The 19,815-nt window shown below is 36.2% G+C and overlaps 1 protein-coding gene across 1 annotated transcript in view; it reads left to right on the top strand.

The window, feature by feature from the left end:
• The window catches only part of GCS1 (mannosyl-oligosaccharide glucosidase), a 101,692-nt gene that overhangs the window by 70,807 nt on the left and 11,070 nt on the right, over nucleotides 1–19,815 (top strand). Inside the window, exon 6 of the mRNA XM_089092790.1 lies at nucleotides 15,945–16,688. Coding sequence (XP_088948916.1) covers nucleotides 15,945–16,688 — 744 coding nt within the window. The remainder of the gene's footprint in view (nucleotides 1–15,944; nucleotides 16,689–19,815) is intronic.

Consider the following 19,815-nt stretch of genomic DNA (forward strand, 5'->3'; position numbering starts at 1 on the left):
TGATCAACTGCAAAGATATTTAGCCTACATAAAGTAATTGCTCATTGTTCCTTTAGTAGCCACGCAATTAGACTAAAAATTATGATATTTATTCACAGTTTCAACTAACTATGGCTAAGTATGTTAAAGGCGAACCAATTTCTTGCGAGAACACAAAAATCAGAACACACACACAAAAACTTACACACGCACACTAAAACTTACACACACACACAAAAACTTACACACACACACAAAAACTTACACCCACACACAAAAACTGACACACACACAAAAACTTACACACACAAAAAAACTTACACACACAAACAAAAACTTACGCACACACAAAAACATAAACACACACACAAAAAACTACACACACACACAAAAACTAACACACACACACACACAAAATTACACACACACAAAAAAAATTACACACACACTCAAAAACTTAAACACACACAAAAACATACACACACACACAAAAAAACTTACACACACATATATACATACACACATACATATATATACACAGACACATACACACAAACATATACACATAAACATAAATATAAACACACACACACACACACACACACAAACACACACACACACTCCCAAACAACCTCACCAAAAACAAAACACCACCCCCCCCCCCCACACACCCACCCCCACACCAAACCCCACACACACACACACACACACACACACACACACACACACACACACACACACACACACACACACACACACACACACACACACACACACACACACACACACACACACACACACACACACACACACACACACACACACACACACACACACACACACACACACACACACACACACACACACACACACACACACACACACACACACACACACACACACACACACACACACACACACACACACACACACACACACACACACACACACACACACACACACACACACACACACACACACACACACACACACACACACACACACACACACACACACACACACACACACACACACACACACACACACACACACACACACACACACACACACACACACACACACACACACACACACACACACACACACACACACACACACACACACACACACACACACACACACACACACACACACACACACACACACACACACACACACACACACACACACACACACACACACACACACACACACACACACACACACACACACACACACACACACACACACACACACACACACACACACACACACACACATACACATACACATACACAAAAACACAGACAAATACACAAACAGATACACAAACACAAAAAAAGACAGAGAAACAGACACACAAAAACAAAAAAACAGACACAAAAACACAAACACAAAGACAAAAACACAAACACAACCACACAATATAACTATATCTCAAAAAATATAAAAAAATCACACTCACAAACAATAACTTAAAGTAACACTCACTATTACACACACACACACACAAACACAAAAACTTACACACACACACACAAATTTACACACACACAATTAGACAAAAATTACGATATTTATGCACAGTTTCAACTAACTACGGCTAAGTATCTTAAAAGCCGAAGTATTTTTCTTGCGAGAACACAAAAAATCATTAAGTGGTATTAATGAAAATGATGATAATCAACCAAAAACCGTCAACAAGAAGACCTATTAACCATCACCACAGTGTCTAAATGCCGTCAGTGTATCAACACCCCTCTAGAAATAGGAGGGTATTGGTCAACTGCGAAGATATTTAGCCTACAAAACTAATTTCTCATTGCTCCTTTAGCAGCCACGCACTTAGACTAAAAATTATTATATTTATGTACAGTTTCAACTAACTATGGCTAAGTATGTTAAAGGAAAGCCATTTTCTTGCCAGAACACAAAAATCATAACACACACATACATGAACTTACATACACACAAAAACTCACACACACACAAAAATTTACACACACACAAAAACTTACACACACACACAAAAACTTACACACACACAAAAACTTACCCACACACACAAAAACTCACACACACACACACAAAAACTTACACACACAAAAACTTACACACACATAAAAACTTACACACACACAAAAAATTACACACACAATTAGACAAAAATTACGATATTTATGCACAGTTTCAACTAACTACGGCTAAGTATGTTAAAAGGCGAAGTATTTTTCTTGCGAGAACACAAAAAATCATTAAGTTGTATTAATGAAAATGATGATAATCAACCGAAAACCGTCAACGAGAACACCGATTAACCATCACCAAAGTGTCACAATGCCGTCATTGTGTCAACACCCCTCGGAAAATAGGGGGTAAAGGTCAACTGCGAAGATATTTAGCCTAAGAAACTAGAATATGACATTACAACCCTTCGCTAATAACTAGTGAAAACCAAGAACTCAAACGCAGATGAACTACTGTTCGCTATTTATTACATTGAAACTACTGTTGCAACATGATAACTTGATAATCATTTCTAATTTTAACAATTCCTTGCACACATCCTTCAAACATAATAAACTCAGCCTTGGAGAGTTTTGAGATTGAACACTAAATTAAACAAATGAAAGAATTCACATTTTAGAGTTAAAAAGTGCGCACAGAAAAAAAGCAAATATAATAGTCGTTTAAAATCCCCCCCCCCCGGGGGTCGTGGGGCCGAAGGCCGGCCGGCCGCGGGCGGGACCCCCCCCCCTGGGGTCGCGGGGCCGCAGGCCGGCCGGCCGCGGGCGGGATCCCCCCCCCCTCTCCCCGGGGGGGGGGGCATATTTTCATTGTAGTTTGTATATTTTCTTTAGAAAACGCATCGAAAAGCCATATAAAGAGCTAAATTTGTGAGTTTTTTTCCCTGACACTTCCTTTTTTTTTGCCAAGCCGTTACCTCCCTAATTGAAAGATATGAATTATAATCAAGGAACGTAGTTAATCATATTTTACATATTTTTTGATGGAAAACAAACTGAAAAGACATATTATTTGAACTTACATCAAACCTTGGAGGGCATACATTTGAAGAACCTTCCATTATTTTCTATCTTGTTCTATATTTCAGCCTATACTGACTTTTAAACCTTTCAAAACCCTGAAATATACTAACCTAACGGTTATTTATTTACGAAATCGTGCAAACTGATGATTTTAGAACAATAATTACCTTTCTATATATCACTTAACACTCACTGGAATTGCCACTTATCACTCACGGAGAAAGGATTCAAAACAATACTTCTTACATCACATAGTCTAATTGCGTCAAACGAGACATCTTCAATGCAGATTAATTAATTGTTACGCCCGATTTTGTTTTGGACATAGGAAAGCGTCGATGGGAGTGAGAATTTCTGTAAAACTATCAAAGATTGATCAACTCTGTGATTTCACAGTTCTTGTGTAATCAGAAAGAAAAAAGAAGAATAATTGATAAAATATATTTTGAAATATGCACCAAAATCAGAGATATTCCAGCTTAAAGGACGCATGGGGAGGGGGGGGGAATAAGGGTTAAGAATATCCTGGAGGTATCATTTTTATATTATCTAAGTACTCACAGAAGGAGTCATCACAGAAACTTTGAAAAGGGCTCATTTGATTGGTAATTAAAGTGGCTAGCACCCAATTCACAGGAGGGGGCGTGAAAACTATGGTTTTTAACTTTGATATGCAAGACTAGAAAGAAAAGTTCTTACGTGTGGGGCTGCCCCCCGCCTCAACCCTCGCTCTTGAAATCCCCCCCCAACTCAACTTTTCTAGAAAGAAAAGTTCTTAGGTGTGGGGCTGCCCCCTGCCTCAACCCTGTTAGGTTAGGTTAATTTAGGTTAGACTAGGTTAGCCTACGTACGCGCGCGTACGTAGGCTAACCTAGTCTAACCTAAATTAACCTAACATAATCTAACCTAACCTAACCATACACCTAACTTTGCCTGTCTCTCACCTAATCTAATCTAACCTAAGTGATGTGTACGTAGGTAAATATTTAAATATGATGAAAATACGTTCCTGGAAATTTTTGAGTTTGGAGGGGGGGGGGATTTTGAAATCCTCTGGAAAAGTTGAGTTGGGGGGGATTTAAAGAGCGAGGGTTGAGGCGGGGGGCAGCCCCACGCCTAAGAACTTTTCTTTCTAGACAAGTTGAGTTGGGGGGGATTTCAAGAGCGAGGGTTGAGGCGGGGGGCAGCCCCACACGTAAGAACTTTTCTTTCTAGTCTTGCATATCAAAGTTAGAAACCATAGTTTTCACGCCCCCTCCTGTGAAGTGGGTGCTAGCCACTTTAATTTCCAATCAAATGAGCCCTTTTCAAATTTTCTATGACGACTCCTTCTGTGAGTACTTAGATAATATAAAAATGATATCTCCAGGATATTCTTAAACCTGATTCCCCCCTCCCCTCGCGTCATTTAAGTTGTAATAGCTCTGATTTTGGAACATATTTCAAAATATCTTTTATCAATTATTCTTGTTTTTTCTTTCTGATTAAACCATAACTGATGACTTACAGAGTTGATTAATATTTGATAGTTATACAGAAATTTTCACTCACATCTACACTTTCTTATGTCCAAAAAAATCGGGCGTAACCCTTAATTAATCTGCATTGAGGATGTCTCGTTTGACGCAATTAGACTATGTGATGTAAGAAGTATTGTTTTGAATCCTTTCTCCGTGAGTGATAAGTGGCAAATCCAGTGAGTGTTAAGGGATATATAGAAAGATAATTATTGTTCTAAAATCATCAGTTTGCACGATCTCGTAAATAAATAACCGTTAGGTTAGTATATTTCAGGGTTTTGAAAGGTTTAAAAGTCAGTATAGGCTGAAACATAGAACAAGATAGAAAATAATGGAAGGTTCTTCAAATGTATGCCCTCCAACGTTTGATGTAAGTTCAAATAATATGTCTTTTCAGTGTGTTTTCCATCCAAAAATATGTAAAATATGATGAACTATGTTCCTTGATTATAATTCATATCTTTCAATTAGGGAGGTTCAGGCTTGGCAAAAAAAAAAGGAATTGTCAGTGAAAAAAAACTCACAAATTTAGCTCTTGATATGGCTTTTCGATGCGTTTTCTAAAGAAAATATACAAACTACAATTAAAATATGCCCCCCCCCCCGGGGGGGGGTCCCCCCCGTGGCCGGCCGGCCGTCGGCCCCGCGACCCCCGGGGGGGGGGATTTTAAACGCCTATTATATTTGATTTTTTTCTGTGCGCACTTTTTAACTATAAAATGTGAATTCTGTCATTTGTTTAATTTAGTGTTCAATCTCAAAACTCTCCAAGGCTGAGTTTATTATGTTTGAAGGATGTATGCAAGGAATTGTTAAAATTAGAAATGATTATAAAGTTATCATGTTGCAACAGTAGTTGCAATATAGTAAATAGCGAACAGTAGTTCATCTCCGTTTGAGTTCTTGGTTTTCACTAGTTATTAGCGAAGGGTTGTAATGTCATATTGTAGTTTCTTAGGCTAAATATTTTCGCAGTTGACCTTTACCCCCTATTTTCAGAGGGGTGTTGACACACTGACGGCATTGTGACACTTTGGTGATGGTTAATTGGTGTTCTCGTTGACGGTTTTCGGTTGATTATCATCATTTTCATTAATACCACTTAATGATTTTTTGTGTTCTCGGAAGAAAAATACCTCGCCTTTTAATATACTGAGCCTTAGCTGCTTGAAAAAGCGCATAAATATCATAATTTTTGTCTATTTGTGTGTGTGTGTGTAAATTTTTTTGAGTATGTAATTTGTTGTGTGTGTGTGTAAGTCTCTGTTTTTGTGTACGATGTTGTGTGTGTATGTTTTTTGTTGTTGGGTGTGTTAGTTTTTTTTTCTGTGGTTTAGTTTTTGTGTGTGTTTAAGTTTTTTTGTGTGTGTGTAATTTTGTGTGTGTTTGTAAATTTGTTTGTGTTTGTAAATTTTTGTGTGTGTGTTAGTTTTTGTGTGTGTGTAAATTTTTTTGTGTGTGTGTTCTGATTTTTGTGTTCTCGCAAGAAAATGGCTCGCCTTTAACATACTTAGCCCTAGTTAATTGAAACTCTGCATAAATATCATAATTTTTAGTCTAATTGCATGGCTACTAAAGGAACAATGAGCAATTTTTTTCTGTAGGCTAAATATCTTCAAAGTTGACCATTACCCCCCTATTTTCAGAGGGTTGTTGATACACTGACGGTATTGAAACACTGTGGTGATGGTTAATTGGTCTTCTCTTTGACGATTTTCTGTTGAGGCTCATCTCTTTGATTTTTACAACTTAATTATTTTTTGTGCTCTTGCAAGAAAAATACCTCGCCTTTTTAGATACTTAGCCGTAGCTAGTTGAAACTGTGCAAAAATATCGTAATTTTTGTCTAATTGTGTGTGTGTGTAAATTTGTGTGTGTGTGTGTGTAAGTTTTTGTGTTTGTGTGTGTGTGTGTGTAAGTTTTTGTGTGTGTAAGTTTTTGTGTGTGTGTAAGTTTTTTTTGTGTGTGTGTGTGTGTCTAATTTTTTTTGTTTTTTTTTGTATTTTTTTTTTTGTTTTTTTTTTTTTTTGTGTGTGTAAGTTTTTGTGTGTGTGTGTGTGTAAGTTTTTGCGTGTGTGTGTTAGTTTTTTGGTGTGTGTGTAAGTTTTTTTGTGTGGGTGTTAGTTTTTGTGTGTATGTAAGTTTTTGTGTGTGTGTGAGTTTTTGTGTGTGTGTAAGTTTTTGTGTGTGTGTGTTAGTTTTTGTGTGTGTGTGTAAGTTTTTGTGTGTGTAAGGTTGTGGGTGCGTGTGTAAGTTCTTGTGTGTGTGTGTTCTGATTTTTGTATTCTTTCAACAAAATTTTTCTCTTTTAACTAACTTTGACGTAATTATTTGAAGTTCTTGATAAATATCATACTTTTTAGTCTAAGTGCGTGGCTACTAAAGGAACAATGGGTAATTTTTTTCTTTAGGCTAAATATCTTCGCAGTTGACTATTCCCCCCCTATTTTCCTAGGGGTGTTGATAAACTGACGGTATTGTGACACTTTGGTGATGGTTAATCGGTGTTCTCGTTGACGGTTTTCGGTTGATTATCATCATTTTCATTAATACTACTTAATGATTTTTTGTGTTCTTGCAAGAAAAAAACCTCGCCTTTTAAGATACTTAGCCGTAGTTAGTTGAAACTGTGCATAAATATCGTAATTTTTTGTCTAATTGTGTGTGTGTGTGTAAAATTGTGTGTGTGTGTGTGTAAGTTTTTGTGTGTCTGTGTGTGTGTGTAAGTTTTTGTGCGTGTATGTTTTTTTGTGTGTGTGTGTGTGTGTGTGTGTAAGTTTTTTTGTGTGTGTGTGTAAGTTTTTGTGTGTGTGTAATCTTTTGTGTGTGGGTGTATGATTTTTTTTGTGTGTGTAAGTTTTTTTGTGTGTGTAAGTGTTTGAGTGTTTGTGTAATTTTTTTTGTGTGTGTAAGTTTTTTTGTGTGGGTGTAAGTTTTTTTGTGTGTGTAAGTTATTTTGTGTGTGTGTGTTTGTTTGTGTGGGTGTGAGTTTTTGTGTGTGTGTATGTTTTGTGTGTGTGTGTGTAAGTTTTTGTGTGCGTGTGTTAGTTTTTGTGTGTGTGTGTGTGTAAGTTTTTGTGTGTGTGTGTAAGTTTTGGCGTGTGTGTGTAAGTTTTTGTGTATGGGTTTAAGTTTTTGTGTGTGTGTGTGTGTGTAAGTTTTTGTTTGTGTGTCTTATTTTGTGTGTGTGTTTGTTTTTTTTGTCGTGTGTTTGTGTTTAAGTTTGTGTTTGTGTGTGTAAGTTTTTGTGTGTGTGTAATTTTTTTGTGTGTGTAAGTTTTTTGTCTGTGTAAGTTTTTGTGTGTGTAATTTTTTTTGTGTGTGTGTGCAAGTTTTTTTTTTGCGTGTGTATGTGTTTGTTTGTGTAAGTTTTTTTGTGTGTGTAAGTTTTTTTGTGTAAGTTTTTTGTGTGTGTGTGTAAGTTTTTGTGTGCGTGTGTAAGTTTTTGTGTGCGTGTAAGTTTTTGTGTGTGTGTGTAAGTTTGTTTGTGTGTGTGTTGTGTGTAAGTTTGTGTGTGTGTGTGTGTGTGTGTGTAATTTTGTGTGTATGTGTGTGTGTGTTTAAGTTTTTGTGTGTGCCCATTTTGAAGTTGGAAAATATTTATATTATTTGGAAAAATGGAAATGATCAATAACTAATTTCTTTTTCATTGAAAAAATTCAGAATAGAAGTTGAACTTTTCTTCACTTCGTTGAGAAAATTAAAAATTGAAGTAGAACTTTTTATCTTCTGGGAAAATATTCACAAATATGCTATAGCTTTTTCTATCTACTACGGAAAAATTTAGAATAGAACTCTGAATTTCTTTATGTCTTTGGTGAACTTAAAACTGAAGTGGAAGATTTTTATTTTCTCTGGAGAAATTACAATTGGAGTGTATTCTTTGGTAAAATTCAGAAGAGAACTTGAACTTTTCTATCTTCCGTGAAAAATTAGGAACAGTATTTAAATTTTTTCATCTCTTTGAGAAAAATTTTATCCGAAGTGAAAATTTTTTATATTATTTGGAAAAAATAGAATTGATTAACAACTAATTTCTTTTTCATTGAGAAAATTCAGAAGAGAACTTTAACTTTTCTTAATTTCATTGATTAAATTTAAAATTGAAATAGAACTGCTTATGTTCCGAGAAAATATTCGCAACTATGATATAGCTTTTTCTTCTACTAAGGAAAAATTTAGAATTTGTAAAATTGGTTTAAGAAGGTTATTAAGAAAAGAACTTGTACTGAAAAGATATAATAAAGCCTTTTGGAAAGTATTGCTTGATGTTTGGGTGTGCAAAAGAGTCGTAAAGTAAAGTTGTGGGGAAAAGATAAGTACTTCAACATGTAAAATGGGGTTTAGGAAGGACCTTAAGAAAAAAACATGTTCTGAAATGCCTTTGAAAAGTATTGCATGATATTGGGTAATTCAAAAAGCCTTATAGTTAAGTTGTGGGGGAAAAGATAACTACTTCAAGTTGTAAAATTGGTTTATGAAGGACATTAAGAAAAAAACTTGTTCTGAAAAAATATAATAAAGCCCTTTGAAATGTGGGGACCCTTCTGTGTCTCAAATACACAAAAAAGTATTAACAAAATGGGGATAGGGCTCTTTGGGGACCTGGGGAGGGCGTTTGGGGATCCGGTGGGCCCTTGTGGGCTGGGTGGTCCTTTGGGAGCCTGGGGGACCTTTGGGGACTGGGGTAGAGGACCTAACGACACTGTTCAAATGGAACTTATGTATTATAACGACCACAGAGTTTCACCTTCAAATCCTCTTCTAAAATCCCTTCAAAAATCATCTTTTAAAATGTCTCTAACTGTTTCGCCGAAATAATTCCCTAAAATAATAATTTGTTCTGAAAAGATATAATAAAGCCTTAAAAAAGTATTAAAATGGTGGCTCAGGAGCCTTTGGGGCGTCGGGGGCCCTTTGGGAATCCGGAGTACCTTTGAGGACCGGTGGCTTCCTTCGGGGTTGGGGTGGGGGGATCGGAACCCTTTGGGGTTGTGGTAGGGTACCTCACAACACTGTTCAAATGGAACTTGTGTATTATAACGACCACAGAGTTTCACCCTCAAATCCTCTTCTAAACTCATCTTTTAAATCATCTTTTAAAATGTCTCTAACTGTTTCGCCGAAATAATTCCATAACCTGTCTAAAACAGTTTCGCCCAAATAACCCCTAAACGTAAATTCAGCGTGTTCCTTTTGTTTTTGGCATCTCTGCGCTGAGGCATGTCAAATTTATAAGAACCCTGATTCCCGCGCTAAAACAATTCATCGCTAAGATGTTTCTTTGAGAATTTTTTCCATGGAGTGTGGTTATTAATATATTTTGGAGTTCGACCAAAAGAGTTGTTTCCAAGCCAAAAACATTAATGACTTGGATCTATTCCTGGAGAATCGTTTCTAGACGAAAATTTTTAAAGTCTGACAGATGATGTCATTGGTTGATTGATCTGTCAAGAAAGGGGAATTAATTTGTTGTTTCTAAGGGGAATTATTGATTCACGATAGGGGAATTGAGGTCGACAGCACAGGTGTTACAAATTTCTGGAAACTCATAACATTCGCTGAGAGCAACAACATGAAGGAAGTGTCATTGACCTGGTCCCATTAGACTCAATAATCCATTAAAGTGAGAAAGTTCCTGTTTTTCCATTCTCACTGACAAAAACCATAAATCATCCATAACCATCCATGAAAAACATCAAATAAATCGACCAACACACATAACCATCCATGAAAACAGACATAAATGTGACAAAATTCCTGTTTTTCAAGTGAGAAAAATACTGTTTTTTCATTCTCAGTGACAAAAACCAAAAACCATCCATAACCATCCATGAAAAACATCAAATAAATCGACGAATACACATAACCATCCATGAAAACAGACATAAATGTGACAAAATTCCTGTTTTTCAAGTGAGAAAAATACTGTTTTTTCATTCTCAGTGAGAAAACCATAAACCACGTGGTTCGTCCCGGAGTAGCACCTCCCTCTCTACTGATGGTTACTTTTTTAATTCATCCTATTGTGCAAATAGGCCACCCCCTCCCTGAATTCACATTTTTAAAAGCCAATTGCTTACCAGGTCTGGTGTCATCTTATATTTTGCTAGGTTGCGAAATATTATAATGTAGAAAAGAAAAGTATGAATTTATTATCTCGAAATAAATTTGGCTCAAATAAGTTTCTCCCGTATCTATGTTAAAGGCAAATTTTTGTGTATATATTTCTTTAAAAAAAAATATATAATGCTTTAAAAAAATATAATGCTTTTAATGCTTTTAATAATGATTAAAAAAAAAACATTAAAGAAAATGAACTTTGATTTTTTTTTGATCTGCCATTCATTGTTTGATTGTTTTATTCAGTTACTCTTTTACCTTTGTTGGAAAGGGTCTTACTTTTATTTTAGTGTTGTTTTCTTTATACGGAATTTTTATTTCTTCAATTTCTTTTTCTGTTTGTTTCTTATACATGAAACGATGCAAATAAATTTATTTCGGGAATCGGAGGGGGGAAGGGTAGGCAGTTTAACTTGAAAAAAAAACAACATTTAATATAGTTACAATTGAATAATCGTCGCTATTACTGAAAACCCGAAGCTCCCCCCTATATATATATAATGTTTAAAAACAACTATTGGTGAAGCAGATGTTGACACATATTTAGCACATAGTTTGTCTTTTGCGTTTCTTTGTCTGTGGTATAATTTGATGCTCATTATTGCTCAGTATTGACGTTCTTTGCTGAAAAATATGTTTCGGATTTAATAATTTTGTCCCCGTTTTCCATATAATTTTTGAAGTACCAAGGCCAATTTTTATCGAAGCTTATGGCGGGCGCGTTGCCTGGAGTTTGGCTGGAGGGTAGGGATCCAACGTGCTCTCAAGTTTTTATCTCAAATTTTCCATAGTCGTAGACACAAATTTTTTAATTTATTTTTCATAGATATTATTTTTTATAAATTTATGATAAATTTATTCCGCATTTCTGAGGAATGTAAGGATTCCGTGATGAGTAATAGTTATGAGCTTCTTGTATTTGGCTCTGATATTCAAAAGACCGTCGTCGGTAGATTGTCGAACATCATAGATGGCAAAGTATGAATAATCCGTTTCTAGTACTGGTTAAAACTCGAGTCTCTGGTAGCAAATTTGAAGTGTCTTCCAGTCTGGAAACATACATTAATGGTTAGCCCAGATAAAGTTTTTCAACAAAAATAGCTTTTCAAAAAAAAGTAAAGAACTCCATTAAACCAAAAATGAACAAAAATAGAATCAAATAATCTACCTAGCATACAACTACCACAACTCTGTATCAATAAATAAATGAAACCCAAACGAACAGGAATTAAAATAAATAACAGAGTCAAGCTCAAAACAAGCAGAATTTAATATGAGTAGGGTTCAAAGCCCCTATGCTTTCTAAAAGCCAGAATATAATTTTGTACTTTACTGAATAAATTCAAATCAATTAACTGAAAAAAATGTACATTGTCACTTTAATATACATATGCTGATATTTATTCCTTAAAGTCTTAATTAATTTTTGATTTCTTAAAGTTATAAAAGTAAAAACATTTAAAAGATTTTTTTTCAGTAAAGTACAAATTATATTCTGACTTTTGGAAAGCATAGGGGGTTTTGAATCCTACTCATATTAATTGCTGCTTGCTATGAGTTTGACTCTGTTATTTATTTTAATTTGTGTCCGTTTTTGGTTTCATTTATTTATTGATACTGATTTGTGGTAGTTGTATTCTTGGTAGATTATTTGATTCTATTTTTGTCTATTTTTGGTTTAATGAAGTTCTTTACTTTTTTTTGAAAAACTAATTTTGTGGAAAAAGTTTTTTTAATTAATTTCTGTTCGTCATATATTAACAGTTTCTTTTTCAGACAAAAGGAAAATAATAGTTTGAATCTTTCCAGTTTTCCTTTAAGAATTTATCGTGTGGCCTGCTATTTATATGCTGAAGGAAATTTTTCAGCAATTTTTAACAACATAAACTCTTTTGAGAATCATGACACAAATAGTAGTGATTAATTTAGTCATATTCATCCTTTCGTTGACCTGATAAGTAAAAGTTAATACCATTCTCGAAAATTACTATCGATGGTTATTCACAGCCTGGATACAATTACACTCTTTCGATTTACTTAACTTTCAAGAGCAGAAATAGTTATCGAAGTAGCCCCAAAAGTTTGAACTTAATACCCTCAGTCGTTCTTGGTATATTGCTGAGATGTCTTATTGGCAACCAGGACACAAAAAGTGTGTTTTGATTTAATTTTAAAGCAACATTTAGTTTTTGGAGCATAATGGGCAAATTACATATAGTTACTAGACCATTCAGCTATACTGAACAAAATGGCTGTCTTAAAATTTTGATTGGAAGCGTCTGGAAAATTATGAGCTAAAAAGGAGGGTTGATTGCCCTCCACTCACTTTTGACTCTTAAGAGGGCACTAGAACTTTTAATTTTCAATCAAATTAGCTCCTTTAAAATATCAGTGATGCTACTAGCTATGATAGAGCATCGCTGCCTATGTCCTTTAATGCCCTATAGTGCTTATTTGCCCTTTTAACACCAGCATGCTTATAGGTATTTCGTTTCATTGAAACGTAGGAGGGGGGGGGTTGTCTTCCTCACAGACATAATTTCCAAAACCTTCAACTACGATGAATAAATTATTATCTCCAAATTTTGATTGAGGCAAATGATGATCGTGGGGGGGGGGGGCTGTTTGCTCTCAAATCACTTTGACTCTTAAAAAGGACTCTAAATGCCCTCCATCACTTTTGACGCTTGAAAAGGAACGAGAAATTCCAATTATCAGCCAAATGAGCCTCGTCTAAATTTAAACAACCATCCCTTATATAAAAAACTTAAATATCCCCTGGACAAAACTTACAACAGTTGTCCCTAATCTCTGGGGTTTGTTTCAATCCCAAAAGCCATGTTATATAATATCTTGATTATTTTGAATAGAATGGCAATCTCAATATTTTATTAAATGTATCTCAGGACAATACGACGTGTGTGTGTGTGTATGTGGGTGGGGGGGAGTGATAGCTGCCCTCCGATCACATTGACTCTCAAAAAGAGCGCTAGAGCGAAAACCCTTGCCCTGAGGGCTGGGGGGATTTGTTATCCTCAAAGACATAATTACCATACTTTTTCAAATACGTTGAATAAAATGGCTATCTCAAAATTTTGAGATACTAGGAAGCGTTTTGATTGGAATTTTGATTTGAAGCGTTTGGGGAAATTATGGGCGTGGAGTGGGTCATTTGCCCTCTGATCACTTTCGACTAATAAAAAGGCCCTAGTCCTCTCAATTTCCAATCGAATTAGTCCTTTTTGAAGCTTCTACGACAACACTTTCTATAAAATCCTTATATGCCCCAAGGGCATAAGTTACAACCCTTGTCCTGAGTGCTATAAAGGGGGAGTGTCATTCTCAAATACATAATTTACAGACCTTTCAACTACGCTGAACAAAATGGCCATATCAAAATGTTGATCGGAAGTGTTTGAGGAAATGATGTGCGTGGGGGGGGGGGATGATTCTCCCTCCGGTTTTTTGTTCCTATTAAAGGGCAATAGCCCTCTCAATTTATAATTGAATGAGCCGTTTTCGAAGTTTTTACGACAACGCTTTCTATAAATACCTTATATACCCCAAGGCATAACTTACAACCTTAGCTCTGAGGCCTGTGGGAGGGGGGGCCCTATCATACTCAAAGACATAATTTCTGGACCCTTCAACTATGTTCAACGAAATGGCTATATCAAAATGTTGACCGGAAGTGTTTGGGGAAATGATGGGTAGGGGGGGGGGCATTTGCCTTGTCATCGCTTTTGACTATTAATAAGGGCACTAGCCCTCTGAATTCCCAATTGAATGAACCGTTTTTGAAGTTTCTATGACAACGCTTTCAATAAAAACCTTATATGCCCCCAGGGCATAACTTACAACCTTTGCCCTGGGGGCTAGGGGAGGTTTGTCATCCTCAGAGACATAATTTCCGGACCTTTCAACTACGTTGAACAAAATGGCTATCTCAAAATTTTGATTGGATGTGTTTGGGGAAATGGTGGGCGTGAGAGCGGGATTAGTTGCCATTCATTACTTTCGACTATTAAAAAGGGCACTAGCCCTATCAATTTTCAATCGAATGAGCCCTTTTTGAAGTTTCTACGGCAGAGCTTTCTATAAAAACCTTAAATGCCCCTACGGCATAATTTACAACCTTGCCCTGAGGGCTGTGGGGGTGTTGTTATCCTCAAAGACCTTATTTCCAGAACTTTTAACTACGTTGAACAAAATGGCTATCTCAAAAGTTTGATTGGATGTGTTTGGGGAAATGGTGGGCGTGAGAGGCGGGTTAGTCGCCCTCCAATCCCTTTTGACTATTAAAATGGGCACTAGCCCTTTCAATTTCCAATCGAATGACCCCTTTTTGAAGTTTCTACGATCACTTTTTCTATATAAACCTTAAATGCCCCCAGGGAATAACTTACAACCCTTGTTGAGAGCCCTGGGGGGGGGCTGTCATCCTCAAAGATGTAATTTCTGGACTTTCCACCTACGTTGAACTAAATGGCTGTCTCATAATTTTGATTGAATGTGTTTGGGGAAATGGTGGCGTGGGAGGGGGTTAGTTGCCCTCCAATCACTTTCGAAAATTAAAAAGGGGACTAGCCCTTTCAATTTCCAATCGATTGAACCCTTTTCGAAGTATCTACGACAACTCCTTCGATACGAAGTGTCCTGGTCTAAAAAAAAAAAAAAAAAAAATAATACATTGTGTCAACATCTTTCTTTACTTAGGCAGCGCCATTGCGCTTCCTTTGATACCAACTACCTAATATTCTTCATATACGTTTCTCTGACGCTCAATCCTAATGAAATATACCAAAGTAAGATGAAAATATAGTACTTTAGAAACAAATTTGGGCTATATATTTGCACATTAAGGGGGGTAAAGTATAGCGGGTCTGTTTCTCTGACACTCAATCCTAATGAAATATCAAAAAGTATGATGAAAATATTATACTTTATTAACCAAATTATGGAAACTACAGAGGTACTTTACCCCGCCCCCCTAATATGCAAATATATAGCTAAATTTGTTTGTAAAAAAAAACATCGACAAAAAAAAAAAACCGGTTATACTTAGGTTATACTTAGATGAAGAATATTAGGTAGGGGGTATTTCATACAATTACCAAATTTTGTTATAAATTCATAATTTTTATGAATTAATGTATTTTTGAGAAAAGTAACGATTCCGTAGTCCCTAAAGCCTTCAGAAGTGACTTTTGTAGTAATATTTTCAATTCTGTTTATATTTCCTAAATAATTTATCTGAGTAAATATTTTCTAGATAGAAGAAATGAAGAATGAATTCATCTCGGTAATGTTTTATTTTACTTTTGACGAAGGAGCTGAAGGTTTGCTTACCCCTGTTTTAGATGACATTGCCAGTACAATAACATCCATTATTGGCCATACAGCATCCCTGGGCGAATTTCAAGTTCATTTCAAAAATAGTTCTGGAGTCATGGCCAACTCATATTTAAGTACCAACATTCCAAGGCCACATTTAGTCAAAGATTCTACCATGATGGGACTAACAGTTAAAAAGATTAATGAGGAACAACATATAGTGCTTGGAGGAGAGCATTTACCTGGGGAAGATAAAGCCCCCAATCTTGTTGTATTTCATGCCCTTGGAAAGGCACCATTTGATTTCGAAGTAATATTTGAATCGGCATCGAATTACGAAAGAGTTGATAGACTCAGTAGTGACATCTTTAATGAAGAACTGAAAATACATAAAAGGAACTTTGATGACAAATTTGAAAACACTTTCAGGCTTTCTGAGAAAAAATTTCCTGTAAAAGATATTATATTTGCTAAAGCGGCTTTGAGCAATATGATTGGTGGCATTGGATATTTTTATGGTATGTCTCGTGTTCAGTCTTCTGCTACGAAAGAACCTGTGCCTTATTGGCCTGCGCCACTTTATACCTCAGTGCCGTCGAGAAGCTTTTTTCCACGTGGGTTTCTTTGGGATGAAGGTTTTCATAATTTATTAATATCAAAGTGGGACAAGGAAATATCCCAGGTAGGTTTATTATCTATTACTACTACTACTAACAACTCATTGCAGTACCAAGCCGACTGATGCTAACACAGCTGTGCACGATCCTTGTCCATCCCATTCTATTCAAAAGTTTCCCTCTTTACACCCTCCCAAGGGGTTGTAATTTCATTTATGTCCTTACTTACGACCCCTTCCCTCCCCATTCGGGCAAGACCTGCTTTTCGTTTGGCCTTAGATGGTTGGCTTAAAAGGATTACCAAATTAAAAATTTTATTCCATCTATTTGTCTTTTACCAAATTCTATTTATTATCAAATCAAAAATGATGTTATTCAGAATATATCTAATGTATAACCAAAAAAATTGGTTTTAAATATTGCCTTGTCCAAAATGAAAGGTCGTAGCCTATCTTCCATTTTATAATCCCTTGTTGAACTTCTCTGTTAAGACTATGGAACTTTCAAAGATCTTATCATCAGATATTCAAATACCCATTTGTGTAGGTGTGGTATTCATCATGGAAAACACAGACAAATGATCCTATTAGCATTAGCTGTTTAAGAAAGAAGTATTCTTCGTGTCAATATTAATGTTTAAAAGCAAAATTGGTTAATATAAAGTATAATAAATTTGGTGTCGTAGGTAGGACTGTCCTATGCACAATTAACTTTAGGATGAAATATGACAATATTTGCTTTTGTATCATAAAATATTTACCACTAAAAACAGTAAAATGAAAATATTGAAAAACAAATTTTTAAATGAGTGCTTTTATCTCCAAATGGATAAAATAAATCCCTGCTATGCTAAAAATAGGAATAACTTTAGACTATAAGTAAAATAATGGGACAGTCATGATATCTTATTACTTCAAGACGACTGCGGTGGCATTAATTGGGGAGGGGGACATGTGCCCCCTTAGATTTTGAAAATACCTTCTGGGATATTTTCATTGAAACATGCCTTTTTTTGTATTTTAATCGAAAAATGACAAATATCCCTCCCCTTAGATTTAAAAAAATACATTTTGCCCCTCCCTCCTAAATTTTCCTGAATTAGGGCTACTAGACGTAGCCCTAAATTAGGGCTACGTAATGGTCGTAGAATATAGGGAAGGGTCTCTTTTGAACGAAGGTTAATAGTTCTAATGGTGCTTTAAGTAACAAAAAAGATGGTGCTGATTTCTGCCATTTTATGCTGCAAACTGAAATTTTGGCCCGACTATGGCCAAAATACTACTAGTAAAAATTCTTTGATTGCCAATTTACTGTTACTGCTACTAACAATTCACCGCAGCACCAAGTTGCCTAAGACCAACACAGCTACAGAGGATCCTCCTCCACCCTGATCTATTCGAAGCTTCACTGTTTACCCCCCTCTCATAAAGTAATGATTTCACATAGATCCTTTCTCATGGCCTCTTCCCACCTTATTTGGGGATGACCTGCTTATTGGTTGGCCCTAAATTAATACCTAATAAAACACAATCGAAAAATGGCAAATATGCCCCCATAGATTAAAAAAAAAATACATTTTGCCCCTCCCTCCTAAATTTTCCTGAATTAGGGCTACTGGACGACTGTATATTTTTCTTAAAAAGTAAGGTTTTCCTAGCAAAAAATTCATCCAAATAAATAAAAAGTAAAGAAAAAAAATGACCTTTAAAATCACTGAAAGTAAGAATTCAGCTTCTAGATCATAAACCTTAAGGAACGCTGGATCTCAGCTTGATGATTTTGATGAAAAAATACTAATAAAAACAAGACTTCAGACTTTGCTTGTGCTTGTGTTTTGTGTGACTTGGCTTGGCTTGTTCTTGTGCTTTGTGTGACTTGGCTTGGCTTGTGCTTGTGTTTTGTGTGGCGTAGCTTGTGCTTGTGTTTTGTGTGACTTGGCTTGTGCTTGTGTTTTTTGTGACTTGGCTTGGCTTGTGCTTGTGTTACTTGGCTTGGCTTGTGCTTGTGTTTTGTGTGACTTGGGTTGGCTTGTGCTTGTGTTTTGTGTGACTTGGCTTGTGCTTGTGTTTTGTGTGGCTTGGCTTGGCTTGTGCTTGTGTTTTGTATGACTTGGCTTGTTCTTGTGCTTGTGTTTTGTGTGACTTGGCTTGGCTTGTGCTTGTGTTTTGTGTGTCTTGGCTCGGCTTGGCTCGTGCTTGTGTTTTGTGTGGCTTGTGCTTGTGTTTTGTGTGACTTGGCTTGGCTTGTTCTTGTGCTTTGTGTGACTTGGCTTGGCTTGTGCTTGTGCTTGTGTTTTGTGTGACTTGACTTGTGCTTGTGTTTTGTGTGACTTGCCTTGGCTTGTTCTTGTGCTTGTGTTTTGTGTGACTTGGCTTGACTTGTGCTTGTGTGACTTGGCTTGTGCTTGTGTTTTGTTTGACTTGGCTTTGTTTGTGCTTGTGTTTTGTGTGGCTTGGCTTGTGCTTGTGTTTTGTGTGACTTGGCTTGGCTTGTTCTTGTGCTTGTTTTTTATGTGACTTGGCTTGGCTTGTGCTTGTGTTTTGTGTGGCTTGGCTTGTGCTTGTGCCTGTGTTTTGTGTGACTTGGCTTGGCTTGTGCTTGTGTTTTGTGTGGCTTGGTTTGTTCTTCTGCTTGTGTTTTGTGTGACTTGGCTTGGCTTGTGCTTGTGTTTTGTTTGACTTGGCTTGGCTTGTGTTTTGTGTGGCTTGGCTTGTGCTTCTGTTTTGTGGGACTTGGCTTGTGCTTGTGTTTTGTGTGGCTTGGCTTGGCTTGTGCTTGTGTTTTGTGTGACTTGGCTTGTTCTTGTGTTTTGTATGACTTGGCTTGGCTTGTGCTTGTGTTTTGTGTGACTTGGCTTGTGCTTGTGTTTTGTGTGACTTGGCTTGTGTTTTTAGCGACCATTTTTTTTACTATAGTGGTGTTTGAACGATTTATGAGTGATCTATTTTTGGGACCTGTTGTAGCCGTATAGAAATACTTATCGCTTTTTCAATAGATTAAAATTATGTTGGTTCTTTAGTCGTCTATTAAGTAAGCACATTATATTATGATTTTTTTTGCGATTTAGCATCAGTGAATCTCCAGTTGCTATGCTGTGAACTTTCATTGTTGACCAAATTTGTCCCTAAATATCTTTTTTTTTTATCCCTTAAATAGCATCAGGAAAAGCTAAAGACTTTTTTAGATAAAAAT

This window comes from Artemia sp. Qi Xiang Cuo, chromosome 8 (assembly GCF_049724085.1).
Source record: "Artemia sp. Qi Xiang Cuo chromosome 8, ASM4972408v1, whole genome shotgun sequence".
In the NCBI taxonomy this organism is placed as follows: Eukaryota; Metazoa; Arthropoda; class Branchiopoda; order Anostraca; family Artemiidae; genus Artemia; species Artemia sp. Qi Xiang Cuo.